This window comes from Mustelus asterias, chromosome 25 (assembly GCF_964213995.1).
Source record: "Mustelus asterias chromosome 25, sMusAst1.hap1.1, whole genome shotgun sequence".
Lineage (NCBI taxonomy): Eukaryota > Metazoa > Chordata > Chondrichthyes > Carcharhiniformes > Triakidae > Mustelus > Mustelus asterias.
Window position 1 is genome coordinate 136,508 of NC_135825.1, and position 15,612 is coordinate 152,119.

At 44.5% G+C, this 15,612-nt stretch overlaps 1 protein-coding gene across 1 annotated transcript in view; it reads left to right on the forward strand.

The window, feature by feature from the left end:
* strip1 (striatin interacting protein 1) overlaps positions 1-15,612 on the forward strand; it is a gene marked incomplete at its 5' end in the record, with an annotated part of 173,283 nt that overhangs the window by 130,145 nt on the left and 27,526 nt on the right. Inside the window, one exon of the mRNA XM_078241923.1 lies at positions 2,697-2,763. Within this exon, the coding sequence (XP_078098049.1) occupies positions 2,697-2,763 (67 nt within the window). The remainder of the gene's footprint in view (positions 1-2,696; positions 2,764-15,612) is intronic.

The window sequence follows — 15,612 nt, forward strand, 5'->3', positions numbered from 1 at the left end:
TGAGAGAGGTGGATGTGTGATTGAGAGAGGTGGATGTGTGATTGAGTGAGAGAGAGAGGTGGATGTGTGAGTGAGAGACACAGGTGGGCTTGTGAGTGAGAGAGAGAGAGAGAGGTGGGTGAGTGAGAGGCACTAAATATTGCAAAGGCTTTGGACTCTGACACTATCGTGGTAATGTTACTGTAGACTTGTGCTCCAGGACTTGTTGTCCCCCTCCGAGTCGAACTGTTTCAGTTCAGCTACAACACTGGCATCTTCCCAGCAATGTGGAAAACTTTCCAAGTATGTCCTGTCCACAAAAAAAGAGCACAAATTCAACCCAGCCAGTTACTACCCAATCAGTCTATCCTTTATCATCAGCAAAGTGATGAAAGGGTTTATCAACAGTGCTGTCAAGCCACATTTCCTCCTTACAGATGTTCAGTTTGGGATTTGCCAGGATCACTCAGCTCCTGATCTCATTACAGTCTTGGTTCAAAAGAAATGAATGCCAGCGGTGGTGAGAGTGACTGACCTTGAATTCAAGGCAACATTTGACTGAGTGTTGCATCAAGGAGCCTGAGTAAAACTGGAGTCAATGGAACTCGGGGAGAAAACCCTCCATTGGTTTACATCAGAGCTGGCACAAAGGAAAATAGTTTTGGTGATTGGATGTCAGTCATCACAGCTCCAGGAAATCACTGCAGGAAGCCTCTGGGCAGTGTCTTAGGCCTCACCATCTTCAGCTGCTTCATCTATGACCTTCCTTCCATCATAAGCTCAGAAATGGGGATGTTCACCGATGATTGCACAATGTTCAGCACCATTCGCAACTCCTAAAATACCTGAAGCAGCCCATGTTCAAATGCAGTAAGACCTGGACAACATCCAGGCCTTGGATGACAGGGGAGTTAGTAACATTTTGGTAGGGAGATCAAAACTGCACAAAATATTCTAGGTGTGATCTCATCAAGGCTCTGTGTAACTGCAGCAAGACATCTCTACTTCTGAACTAAAATCCTCTTGCAATAAAACATAGAAACCGTAGAGTGCAGAATGAGGCCATTCGGCCCATCGAATCTGCACTGACAATTGAAAGTCTGTAGGCTGTAAACTGATCATTTCAAAGGATGTCAAATTTCAGGCTATGCACCTGCTGATTTTTGGATTTACAAAATCATCCTAAATGTGGCCCTTGCTGTCCTACCCCCACCATTGCTGTAAAAGCTTTCAAATATGAATTTTCAGGAAATTCTTGTCTGCATTTTGTACCTTGCACCTGATTTGCTAACTATTATGTCCTACCTATTTTGAAATGTTCTGATTTAGCTGATTAGGAAACCCAAACCACTTTGAGTGTCGATTGCTTGAAGTGGGTTATATTTAAGAAAATAAATACAGCTAGCAAACCACAACAATAGACTGCTGGACAAAGAAAGTGATACTCCAGTCAGGTTGTGCCTTTGAATTAAGTGGCGGTCACCAAAACTAAAGGGAGATGCAATCTCTGGAGAGATTTCAGGACAAAATCATGGAATTGAGCTGACAAAAACGCTTGCCCGGGGTTCCGTTTTACTCCCAATTTCTCAGATACTGAAGCAGTATGTCTGCAGCTAGCAAGACCTGGACAACATTCAGAATGTTACAGTACAGAAGAGGCCCTTCGGTCCATCGAGTCTGCAGCAACCCTAACCTTACCTCCCATCTAATCTCATTTACCAGCAATTGGCCCATAGCCTTGAATGTTATGACATGCCAAGTGCTCATCCAGGTACTTTTTAAAGGACGTGAGGCAACTTGCCTCTACCACTCTCCTCGGCAGTGCATTCCAGACCATCACCTCTCTCTTGGTAAAAATGCTTTTCCCCACATCCCCTTTAACCTCCTGCCTTTCACCTTGAACTTGTGTCCCCTCATGACTGATCCTTCAGCTAAAGGGAACAGCTGCTCCTTATGCCCTCTGTCTATGCCCCTCATAATCTTGTACACCTCGATCAGGTCGCCCCTCAGTGTTCTCTGTTAGGCTAGCAAATCGCTAGAAACATTAATGCCACACGTGCCAAGTAATTACCTCTTTCAACAAGAAAGAGAATCGAACCCTCTCTCCATACCATTGAATAACATTATCCTCCAACATCAACATCCTGTGGGTCCTCATTGACACAAAGGTTAACAGAATCAATGACATAAATACTGTGGCTACAAGAGCTCTGCAGTGGGGTATTCAATTGCGAAATCTTTCCACAAGTCTCTCAGCATTGAGGAAGTTCAATCCTGTCTGAACAAAACAGTCCGCTTGACCGATACCTCATCCATCACCTTAAATATTAATTCCCTCTGCACAGGCAGTTCGTGCCATCTATATAGTCACTTCAACTTGCCAAGGCTTCTTTGATAGCACCTCTGAAAACCATGACCTCTACCACCTATAAAGACAAGGGTTGGAGACACATTCTAAGTTCCAACCACCTTACAAATTCCCCTCCAAACCCCACACTATCCTGCAACTGTGCAGTACTAATCCAATATTGTACTTAAGGAAAAGTTTTGATTATGTTCTTAAACCTCTGGAGTGGGATTTGAACCCATGACCATCTAACTCTGGAACGAGTGCTCTCATGGAGACATGGCTGACTGTATATGTGTAAGAAAAACCAAGGGGATTCATTGAAATTGGATTTCAAACTGACTAATCATTAATTTCTAAATCTCTGCAGTATTTCGGTATTGGATTTCCCATATTGTGTTGTACATGAACTCCCTGAACTGACAGCAGAGAGTTTGGTAAGTAAGCATACATGAGATCGGAAGTGCTTTTTGCATGAGCTTCCAAGGGAGATTACAAGGATTTAAAAAAAAATTCTTTTTGCAGACCAGGCAAGGTGCTAGGAGATTAAAAACTTCATTTTTTAAGAAATAAAAGAGATATAAATATTATTGGTTTTGGATAGAATAATGTTGCCTTATTCTTTAAGACAAAAGTGACTGCCTTTACTTGTGAAAATAAAGCACCTTTTTTGTATTTTTTAAAGAAACCAAAATGTCTACCGTAACTAATTGCTAAACTTATGCAACTGATGAAAATATACACATGAAGTTTGCTGCAAACAAGCATATCTGGGGTCGATGGGTGAACAAAACTAAAAACATAATTTTGGGAGGAAGCAAAGGGGACAGTATTGAAGATTGTGCAAGAATAAAGAAACCTCAGTGTGCGTACAAGTCTGTGAAGATGGCAGGAAAGGTTGATGAAGGTGCCTTAAAAGTATACAGGATTATTGGATGTTCCATGAGGTAGTAGAATCCAGAGGACAGGATTTGATTTTTCTTTCTCTCTGTCACTGATCTGCCTCATCCTGAAGACATTGTGATGCAAAGCCTGATGCAGCTTGATGAACAAGTTGTTGCCAACTTACTCCCTATCTAATCAGTTCAGCCCACTCGTGATTTTGAACATCAATATCAAATCTCCTCTTAAATCTTCTCTCCAACGAGAGTAGTCCCAATCTCTCCAATCTATCCTTAAACTGAAGTTTCTCATCCCTGGAGCAATTCGTGGAAACTTCTTCCTTGTTCTCTCCAATACATTCGTGTCCTTCTTGTCGTGTGGTGTCCAGAACTGCACAGTATTCCAGCTGAGGTCTAACTAATGTCATATATAAGTTCAGCATAAACACCTTACTCTTGTATTCTATGACCCTATTAATAAAGCCCACAATATTGTATGCTTTATCAACTGCTCTCTCCACCTGTCCTGCCACCTTCAATGATCTATAAGACTATAAGAACAGTAGGCATTCGGCCCATCGGATCTGCTCCACCATTCAGTGAGATCATGGCTGATCTGATATGATCCTCAACTCCACTTCTCCGCCTTATCCCCATAACCCTTGATTCCCTTGCTGATTAAAAATGTCTATCTCAGCCTTGAACATATTTAACGGCCCAGTCTCCACAGCTCTCTATGGTAAAGAATTTCACAGATTCACTACCCTCTGAGTGAAGAAATTCTTCCTCATCTTCGTTATAAATGGGCAATCCCTTACTCTGAGATTATGCCCTCTGGTCCTAGACTCTCCCAAACGAGGAAGTAGACCCAGGACTCTCTGCTCCTGCATCCCTTATTAAGAATATTATTTTATATTGTCTCTCCATGTTTTTCCTACCAAAATACATCACCTCACACTTCTCCACATTGACCTTCATCTGTCACACTATCCTCATCACAGTTTACAATGCTTCTCAGTTTTGTATCATCCACAAGCTTTGAAATTGTCCTCTGCACACCAAGATCGAGATCATTAATATATATCAGGAAAAACAAGGGTCCCAATGCCGACTCTTGGGGAACACCACTACAAACGTAAGAACATAAGAAATAGGAGCAGGAGTAAGCCATCTGGCCCCTCAAGCCTGTCCCGCCATTCAATAAGATCATGGCTGATCTGAAGTGGATCAGTTCCACTTACCCGCTTGATCCCCATAACCCCTAATTCCTTTACCGATCAGGAATCCATCTATCCGTGATTTAAACATATTCAATGAGGTAGCCTCCACCACTTCAGTGGGCAGAGAATTCCAGAGATTCACCACCCTCTGAGAGAAGTTCCTCCTCAACTCTGTCCTAAACTGACCCCCCTTTATTTTGAGGCTGTGCCCTCTAGTTCTAGCTTCCTTTCTAAGTGGAAGGAATCTCTCCACCTCTACCCTATCCAGCCCCTTCGTTATCTTATAGGTCTCTATAAGATCCCCCCTCAGCCTTCTAAATTCCAACGAGTACAAACCCAATCTGTTCAGTCTCTCCTCATAATCCAAACCCCTCATCTCTGGTATCAACCTGGTGAACCTTCTCTGCACTCCCTCCAAGGCCAATATATCCTTCCGCAAATAAGGGGACCAATACTGCACACAGTATTCCAGCTGCGGCCTCACCAATGCCCTGTACAGATGCAGCAAGACATCTCTGCTTTTATATTCTATCCCCCTTGCGATATAGGCCAACATCCCATTTGTCGTCTTGATCACCTGTTGCACCTGCAGACTGGGTTTTTGCGTCTCATGCACAAGGACCCCCAGGTCCCTTTGCACAGTAGCATGTTGTAATTTTTTTCCATTTAGATAATCCAATTTGCTATTATTTCTTCCAAAGTGAATAACCTCGCATTTGTCAACGTTATACTCCATCTGCCAGATCCTCGCCCACTCACTCAGCCTATCCAAATCTCTCTACAGACCTTCTACGCCCTCCACACGATTCACTTTTCCACTTATCTTTGTGTCGTCTGCAAACCTTGTTACCCTACACTCAGTCCGTCTATATAAATGATAGACAGACTGAGTGTAAATACAGATCGTCTATATAAATGGTAAATAGTTGAGGCCCCAGTACCGATCCCTGCGGCACGCCACTAGTTACCACCTCAAGCCTGAAAAATATCCATTAAACATTACTTTCTGCTTCCTATTATTCATGATGTGGAGATGCCGGCGTTGGACTGGGGTAAACACAGTAAGAGTTTTAACAACACCAGGTTAAAGTCTGGAGACAATACACAACTCTTTAACCTGTGCTCAATGCTCCCTCCACCCACATTGTCTGTATCTTTAAGATCTGGTTGGCTGTAGGGATTCGCATTCTAATCAGTATTCTGTAACTTGATTTTGTGTCTCTATGCCCTGTTTGAGAGCACATTTCCACTCCATCTGACGAAGGAGCAGCGCTCCGAAAGCTAATGGTATTTGCTACCAAATAAACCTGTTGGACTTTAACCTGGTGTTGTTAAAACTCCTATTATTCAGCCAGGTTTGTATCCATGTTGCTACTGTCTCCCTTTTATTCCATGAGCTATAATTTTTCTGACACTCGATCGAGGTGTACAAGATTGAGAGACATGGACAGAGTGGATAAGGAGCAGTTCTTCCCCTTCGCTGGAGGGTCAGTCATAAGGGGACATAGGTTCAAGGTGAGGGGCAGAAGGTTTAGGGGGGATGTGAGGAAAACATCTTTTACCCAGAGGGTGGTGACGGTCTGGAATGCGCTGCCTGGGAGGGTGATGGAGGCAGGTTGCCTCATATCCTTTAAAAAGTATCTGGATGAGCACTTGATACATCATAACATTCAGGGCTATGGGCCAAGTGCTGGCAGATGGGATTAGGTGGCAGTTCAGGTGTTTCTAATGTGTTGGTGCAGACTCGATGGGCCGAAGGGCCTCTTCTGTGCTGTATGATTCTATGGCAAACTGTTGCGTGGCACTGTGTCAAATGCCTTTTAAAAGTCCATGTACACCCCGTCAACAGCATTACCCTCATCAATCTTTTCTGTTCCTTCCTGAAAAAAACTCCAAATTAGTTAAGCACAATTTCTCCTTTGGAAATCCCTGCTGGCTCTTCTTTTCCCATGTGACTACAAATTCTATGCCAAATAATTGTTTCTAGAACCTTGCCCACCACTGATGTTAAACTAACTGGTCTATCCTTGCAACCTTTTTTGAACAGGGGCATATATTTACAGTTCTCCAGTCCTCTAGCACCTAAGAACATAAGAACTAGGAGCAGGAGCAGGCCATCTGGCCCCTTGAGCCTGCTCCGCCATTCAATAAGATCATGGCTGATCTTTTCATGGACTCAGCTCCACTTACCCGTCCGCTCACCATAAACCTTAATTCCTTTACTGTTTAAAAATGTATCTATCTTTGCCTTAAAAACATTCAATGAGGTAACCTCAACTGCTTCACTGGGCAGGAATTCCACTGATTCACAATTCTTTGGGTGAAGAAATTCCTCCTCAACTCAGTCCTAAATCTGCTCCCCCTTATTTTGAGGCTATGCCCCCTCGTTCTGGTTTCACCCGCCAGTGGAAACAACCTCCCTGCTTCTATCTTACCTATTCCCTTCATAATTTTGTGTGTTTCTATAAGATTCCACCATGCCCCCCCCCCCCCCTCTCATTCTTCTAAATTTCAATGAGTATAGTCCCAGTCTACTTAGTCTCTCATCATAAGCCAATCCCTTCAACTCTGGAATCAACCTAGTGAATCTCCTCTGTACCCCCTCCAGTGTCAGTATATCCTTTCTCAAGTAAGGAGACAAAAACTACACAGTACTCCAGGTGTGGCCTCACTAGCACCTTATACAGCTGTAACATAAGCTCCTTGTTTTTAAACTCCATTATTCCCAAAATTCCATTTGCCTTCTTAATTACCTGTTGCACCTGCAAACCAACTTTTTGTGATTCATGCACAAGGGCACCCAGGTCCCTCTGCACAGCAGCATGCTGTAATTTTTTTACCATTTAAATAATAGTCCATTTAGCTGTTATTCTTCCCAAAATGGATGACCTCACATTTACCAACATTGTACTCCATCTGCCCTTGCCCACTCACTTAAACTATCTATATGGCTTTGCAGATGTTCAATGTCCTCTGCACCCTTTGCTGTACCAGTCATCTTAGTGTCATCTGCAAATTTTGATACACTACACTTGATCCCCAACTCCAAATCATCTATGTAAATTGTAAACAATTGCAGTCCCAACACTGATCCCTGAGGCACACCACCAGTCACTGATCGCCAACCAGAAAAACACCCATTAAACCCCACTCTTTGCTTTCTGTTAGTTAACCAATCTTCTATCTATGCTAATACATTACCCGTAACACCGTGCACCTTTATCTTATGCAGCAGCCTTTTGCGTGGCAGCTTGTCGAATGCCTTCTGGAAATCCAGATACACCACATCTGCCAGTTCTGCATTGTCCACCGCGCTCGTAATGTCCTCAAAAAGTTCCACTAAATTAGTTAAACATGACCTGCCTTTCATGAACCCATGCTGGGTCTTCCCAATGGGACAATTTATATCCAGATGTCTTGCTATTTCTTCCTTGATGATAGATTCAAGCATTTTCCCCACTACAGAAGTTAAGCTAACCGGCCCATAGTTTCCCGGCTTTTGTCTACCTACTTTTTTAAACAGTGGTGTTACATTTTACATTAGTGGTTCACTAATGTCCTTTGGGAAGGAAATCTGCCGTCCTTATCTGGTCTGGCCTACATGTGACTCCAGAGCCACAGCAATGTAACAATCGCTACAAAGTCTCAACAAAGGGGGAGGGAATAGGTTGGTAGGAGGGAATCGTGATGAGGTGACTGGGAGCGAGGAGGGTAGCCCACAAATAGAGAGGGGTTGTAGACAGTGTAAGAGGGAGAATAGACGGGTGATGGAGAAGGGGAGAGCTCAGACCAATGGTTTGAGATGTGTCTATTTTAATGCCAGGAGTATAGTAAATAAAGTGGATGAGCTTAGAGTGTGGATCGATGCTTGGAAGTGTGATGTGATGGCCATTACGGAGACTTGGGGACAGGGACTGGATACTTCAGGTGCCAGGTTTCAGATGTTTCAGAAAGGACAGAGAGGGAGGCAGAAGAGGGGGGGGGAGTGGCACTGCTGATCAGGTATAGTGTCACAGCTGTAGAGAAGGTGGACGCCGTGGAAGGGTTGTCTACGGAGTCTCTGTGGGTGGAAGTTCGGAGCGGGAAGGGGTCGATAACTTTGCTGGGTGTTTTCTATAGGCCGCCCAATAGTAACAGGGCTGTTGAGGAGCAGATAGGGAAACAGATCCTGGAGCGATGTAGTAATAACAGGGTTGTCGTGATGGGAGACTTTAATTTCCCAAACATCGATTGGAATATCCCGAGGGTAAGGGGTTTGGATGGGGAGGAGTTTGTGAGGTGTGTTCAGGAGGGTTTCCTGACATAGAATGTGGATAAACCTAAAAGAGGAGAGGCTGTACTCGATCTAGTACTGGCTAATGAGCCTGGACAGGTGTCGGATCTCTCAGTGGGGGAGCATCTTGGGGATAGTGATCATAACTCTATCTCCTTTACGCTAACATTGGAAAGAGATAGGATCAGGCAAGCTAGAAAAGTGTTTATCTGGAGTAAGGGGAAATATGAAGCCATCAGACAGGAGATTAGAGGCGTAAATTGGAAGGAGGTATTCTCGAGGGAAAGTACCGAAGTAAGGTGGCAGATTTTCAAGGAATGTTTGTCTGGAGCTCTACATGACAACGTTCCAATGAGACAGGGAGGTTTTGGTAGGTTACGGGAACCTTGGTGCACGAAAGCTGTGCTGAACCTAGCAAAAGGAAAGCGTACAATAGGTTCAGAGAGCTAGGCGATGATGGGGATCTAGATGAGTATCCGGCTTGTAGGAAGGGACTTAAGAAGGAAATTAGGAGAGCCAGAAGGGGTCACAAGAAGGCCTTGGCAGGTAAGATTAAGGAGAACCCTAAGGCGTTCTATAAATATGTGAAGAGTAAAAGGATGAGATGTGAAGGAATAGGACCTATAAAATGTGAAGGTGAGAAAGTCTGTACGGAACCGGAAGAAATAGCAGAGGTGCTTAATGAATACCTTGGTATTCACTGTGAAAAAAGACCTGGGTGGTTGTACTGGCCATATATTGGCCTTGGAGGGAGTGCAGAGAAGGATATATTGGCCTTGGAGGGAGTGCAGAGAAGGTTCACCAGGTTGATACCGGAGATGAAGGGTGTAGCTTATGAGGAGAGATTAAACAGATTGGGTCTGTACTCGTTGGAGTTTAGAAGGATGAGGGGTGATCTTATAGAGACATATAAGATAATGAAGGGGTTGGATAGGGTAGAGGTGGAGAGTTTCTTTCCACTTAGAAGGGAAACCAGAACTAGAGGGCACAGCCTCAAAATAAGGGGGGGGCCGGTTCAGAACAGAGTTGAGGGGGAACTTCTTCTCTCAGAGGGTAGTGAATCTCTGGAATTCTCTGCCCATTGAAGTGGTGGAGGCTTCCTCGTTGAATATGTTTAAATCATGGGTAGATAGTTTTCTGATCGATAAGGGAATTAGGGGATATGGGGAGCAGGCGGGTAAGTGGAACTGATTCGCTTCAGATCAGCCATGATCTTGTTGAATGGCGGGGCAGGCTCGAAGGGCCAGATGGCCTACTCCTGCTCCTATTTCTTATGTTCTTATGTTCTTACTACAGGATTGTGGCGGACTGAGAAGATTGAGTTTGTCGACATTAAGAAAGGGGATGTGTTGGAAATTTTGAATAGCATCATGATAGATAAGTCGCCGGGACCGGATGGGATGTACCCCAGGTTACTGTGGGAGGCGACGGAAGAGGTTGCAGAGCCTCTGGCGATGATCTTTGCGTCGTTGATGGAGATGGGAGAGATTCCGGAGGATTGGAGGATTGTGGATGTGGTTCCTATATTCAAGAAAGGGAATAGGGATAGCCCAGGAAATTACCGACCGGTGAGTCTAACCTCAGTGGTTGGTAAATTGATGGAGAAGATCCTGAGGGACAGGATTTATGAACATTTAGAGAAGTTTAGTATGCTCAAAAGTAGTCAGCACGGCTTTGTCAAAGGCAAATCGTGCCTTACGAGCCTGGTGGAGTTCTTTGAAAATGTGACTAAACATGTTGACGAAGGAAAAGCGGTAGATGTGGTTTACATGGACTTCAGCAAGGCATTCGATAAGGTCCCCCATGCAAGACTTCTCGAGAAAGTGAGAGGGCATGGGATCCAAGGGGCAGTTGCCTTGTGGATCCAGAACTGGCTTGCCTGCAGAAGGCAGAGAGTGATTGTAGATGGGTCTTTTTCTGAATGGAGGTCGGTCACCAGTGGAGTGCCCCAGGGATCTGTTCTGGGACCCTTGCTGTTTGTCATTTTCATAAATGACCTGGATGAGGAAGTGGAGGGATGGGTTGCTAAGTTTGCCGATGACACGAAGCCTGGTGGTGTTGTGGATAGTTTGGAGGGATGTCAGAAGCTGCAGCGTGACATACGATGTAAGACTGGGCGGAGAAGTGGCAGATGGACTTCAACCCGGATAAATGTGTAGTGGTCCATTTTGGCAGGTCAAATGGGATGAAGGAGTATAATATCAGGGGTAAGACTCTTAGCAGTGTAGAGGATCAGAAGGACCTTGGGGTCTGGGTCCATAGGACTCTTAAATCGGCCTCGCAGGTAGAGGAGGTGGTTAAGAAGGCGTATGGTGGGCTGGCCTTCATCAATTGAGGGATTGAGTTTAGGAGTCGGGAGATAATGATGCAGCTTTATAAGACCCTTGTCAGACCCCACTTTACTGTGCTCAGTTCTGGTTGCCTCATTACAGGAAGGATGTAGAAATTATTGAAAGGGTGCAGAGAAGATTTACAAGGATGTTGCCTGATTTGGGTGGCATGCCTTATGAGGATAGGTTGAGGGAGCTCGGTCTTTTCTCCTTGGAGAGACGAAGGATGAGAGGTGACCTGATAGAGGTGTACAAGATGTTGAGAGATATAGATCGGGTGGATTCCCAGAGGCTTTTTCCCTGGGCTGAAATGGCTGCTACGAGAGGACACAGGTTTAAGGTGCTGGGGAGTAGGTACAGAGGAGATGTCAGGGGTAAGTTGTTCACTCAGAGGGTGGTGGGTGAGTGGAATCGGCTGCCGTCAATGGTGGTGGAGGCAAACTCGATAGGGTCTTTTAAGAGACTTCTGGATGAGTACATGGGACTTAATAGGATTGAGGGTTATAGGTAAGCCTATATATAGGCCTAGGTAGGTAGGGACATGACCGGCGCAACGTGTGGGCCGAAGGGCCTGTTTGTGCTGCAGTTTTTCTATGTTCTAAAGAAATGAAACCAGATGGACCACCTGGCATCAACTTAGGCATGATGTGGAGATAACCTGGTGTTGTGAGACTTCTTCCTGTATCAACTTAGGCACCAGAAAAGACGACAGCAAAACAAACAGCCCTGTCGACCCTGCAAAGTCTTCCTTACTAACAAAATTGGGAGAGCTGTCTCATAGACTAGTCAAGCAACAGCTTGACATAGTTATTCTCACGGAATCATACCTTACAGATAACACCCCAGACACCACCAATCTGCGGGAACCGCCCCAGAATCCAGCGAATTTTAGTAAATTATCACCAGTGCATTTGCTATTTCCCCTGCCATCTCTTTTAGCACCTTGGGATGCATTCCGTCAGGGCCAGGAGACTTGTTTATCTTTAGCTCCATTAGCTTGCCCAACACTACCGCTTTCATGATAATGATCATTTCTGGGTCCTCGCTGCCAGAGCCGCCTTGTCATCTATTTTTGGCATGTTATTTGTGTTTCCATTGTAAAGACTGACACAAAATGCCTGTTCAATGCCTCAGCCATTTCCTCATTTCCAGTTATTACATCCCCTTCTCATCCTCTAAAGGACCAATGTTTACCTTAGCCACTCTCTTTTTATCTATTTGTAGAAACTTTTGCTATCTGTTTTTATATTTTGAGCTACTTTAACCTCCTAATCCATCTTACTTTTCTTTGTAGCTTTTTTCGTGGCTTTTTGTTGACCTTTAAAGATTTCCCAATCCTCTAGTTTCCACTAATCTTTGCCACTTCGTATGCATTTTCTTTCAATTTGATACCCTCCTTTATTTCCTTAGATATCCATGGCTGATTATCCCTTTTCCTACAGCCCTTCCTTATCACTGGTATATACTTTTGCTGAGCACTGAAAAATTGCTTTGAAAGTCTTCCACTGTTCCTCAATTGTCCCACCATAAAGTGTTTGCTCCCAGTCTACCTTAGCCAACTCCTCCCTCATCGCATTGTAGTCCCCTGAGTCTAGAGAAAACTGGAAGATTATGGCCAGCACCCTTGCATTTTCCATCCTGACTTCCTTCAGTATCCTTTGATGCATCCTTAACTTTTAAGTAATAACAGTCTTTTCAACATTTCCTCCTTGTCAATTTTTAACCCTTCTAGGGACAGAGTTTCGCAGTGCCGGGGACCTGGGTTCAATTCTGGACTCGGGTGACTCTGTGTGGAGTTTGCACATTCTCCCCGAGTCTGTGTGGGTTTTCTCCAGATGACCAATTTCCTCCCACACTCTAAAGATGTGAAGGTTAGGTTGATTGGCCATGCTAAATTGCCCCTTAGTGTCAGGGGATTAGCAAAGTAAATACGTGGGGTTACGGGGTTTGGTGCAATTGTTGTTGATTCAGGCTTGATGGGCTGAATAGCCGCCTCCTGCATTGTAGGGATTCTATGAATCCCATTCTGTGACCTGTCACCATGGCCTGTGTAGCGTCCAACTCTTTGGTTAAGACAGATATAATATATTCATTTAATACCTTAACTATGCTCCCTGCCTCTATGTATAAATTCCCTTTTTGGTCTCAATTTGAGTTGATTTGATTTATTATTGTCACACGTGCATCTCCCGACCTGAGTGACAAGAACATTTGTGGGTCGCAATGCGAGAATTGCTCCTGAGATTTAACATTTTGGGCGGGATTCTCCCAAAAAAATTCTAAGTGTCAAATTCACATAAGAACTGGAGTAAATCCTACTGTTTTTTTGGATTTTCAAAATGAATCTCCCACAATAAGAAGGATGTGGAAGCGCTGGAAAGAGTGCAGAGGAGATTTACCAGGATGCTGCCTGGTTTGGAGGGTAGGTCTTATGAGGAAAGGTTGAGGGAGCTAGGGCTGTTCTCTCTGGAGCGGAGGAGGCTGAGGGGAGACTTAATAGAGGTGTATAAAATGATGAAGGGGATAGATAGAGTGAAGGTTCAAAGACTATTTCCTCGGGTGGATGGAGCTATTACAAGAGGGCATAACTATAGGGTTCGTGGTGGGAGATATCGGAAGGATATCAGAGGTAGGTTCTTTACGCAGAGAGTGGTTGGGGTGTGGAATGGACTGCCTGCAGTGATAGTGGAGTCAGACACTTTAGGAACATTTAAGCGGTTATTGGATAGGCACATGGAGCACACCAGGATGATAGGGAGTGGGATAGCTTGATCTTGGTTTCAGATAAAGCTCGGCACAACATCGTGGGCCGAAGGGCCTGTTCTGTGCTGTATTGTTCTATGTTCTATGTATTAGTATACAGTGTAAAGTATTGTTTCTTGTGTGCTATACAGACAAAGCATACCATTCATAGAGAAGGAAAGGAGAGGGTGCAGAATGCAGTTATAGTCATGGCTAGGGTGTAGAGAAGGATCAACTTAATGCAAGGTAGGTCCATTCAAAAGTCTAATGGCAGCAGGGAAGAAGCTGTTCTTGAGTCAGTTGGGAGAAGGTGGAAAAGAGAATGTCCGGGGTGCGTGGGGTCCTTAATTATGTAGGCTGCTTTGCCGAGGCAACAGCAAAGTGTAGACAGAGTCAGTGGATGGGAGGCTGGTTTGCGTGATGGATTGGGCTGCATTCACGACCTTTTGTAGTTTCTTGCGGTCTTGGGCAGTGCAGGAGCCATACCAAGCTGTGATACAACCAGAAAGAATGCTTTCTATGGTGCATCTGTAAAAGTTGGTGAGAGTCATAACTGACATGTCTAATTTCCTTAGTATTCTAAGGCGCTGGTGGGCTTTCTTAACTCTAGTGGCGACATGGGGGGACCAGGACAGGTTGTTGGTGATCTGGACACCTAAAAACTTGAAACATTTGACCATTTCTACTTTGTCCCCGTTGATGTAGCCAATTGTACTTGGCCCTACTTCTCCTTTTACCACCTTTTACTATTTACGTGCCTGTCAAAGACTTTGGGATTCCCTTTATGTTGGTTGCTGAAAGAGGAAAGTATGAGTTAATAACATTGAAGTAAAATTGTATTATAAGGAATCTAGATGCAGCTGTAAGACTGTGTGGGAACTGAGCAGGTTGGGACTTTTCTAACAAAGATACGAGTTGCAGCTTTGTCCTTTTCCTTTGTAATATGTTGAAGGTCATAAGACCACAAGACATAGGATAGAATTAGGCCACTCGGCCCATCGAGTCTGCTCCACCGTTCAGTCATGGCTGATATTTCTCTCTTTCCCATTCTCCTGTCTTTTCCCCATAACCCTGATCCCCTTGTTAATCAAGGACCTATCTATCTCTGTCTTGAAGACACTCAATGACCTGGCCTCCACAGCCTTCTGCGGCAAAGAGTTCCACAGATTCCTTCTCATCTCATTTAAAGGATCGTCCCTTTAGTCTGAGGTTGTGCCCTCTGGTTCTAGTTTTTCCTACTGGTGGAAACATCCTCTCCACGTCCACTCTATTCAGGCCTCAAAGTATTCTGTTAAGTTTCAATAAGATCCCCCCTCATCCTTCTAAATTTCAACGAATACAGACCCACAGTCCTCAACCGTTCTTCATACAACAGGCTCTTCATTCCAGGGATCATTCTTGTGAGCCTCCTCTGGACCCTTTCCAAGGCCAGCACATCCTTAGATACGGGGCCCAAAACTGCTCATAATACTCCAAATGGGGTCTGACCAGAGCCTTATACAGCTTCAGACGTACATCCCTGCTCTTGTATTCTAGCCCTCTCGACATGAATGCTAACATTGCATTTGCCTTTCTAACTGCCGACTGAACCTGCACATTAACCTTAAGAGAATCTTGAACAGGGGCTTCAAAGTCCCTTTGTGTCTCTGATTTCCTTAGCATCTTCCTATTTAGAAAACAGTCTATGCATCCATTCCTCCTTCCAAAGTGCATATCCTCACACTTTTCCACATTGTATTCCATCTGCCACTTCTTTGCTCACTCTCCTAACCTGTCCAAGTCCTTCTGCAGTCCCCCTGCTTCCTCAATACTGCCTGTCCCTCTACATATCTTTGTATCA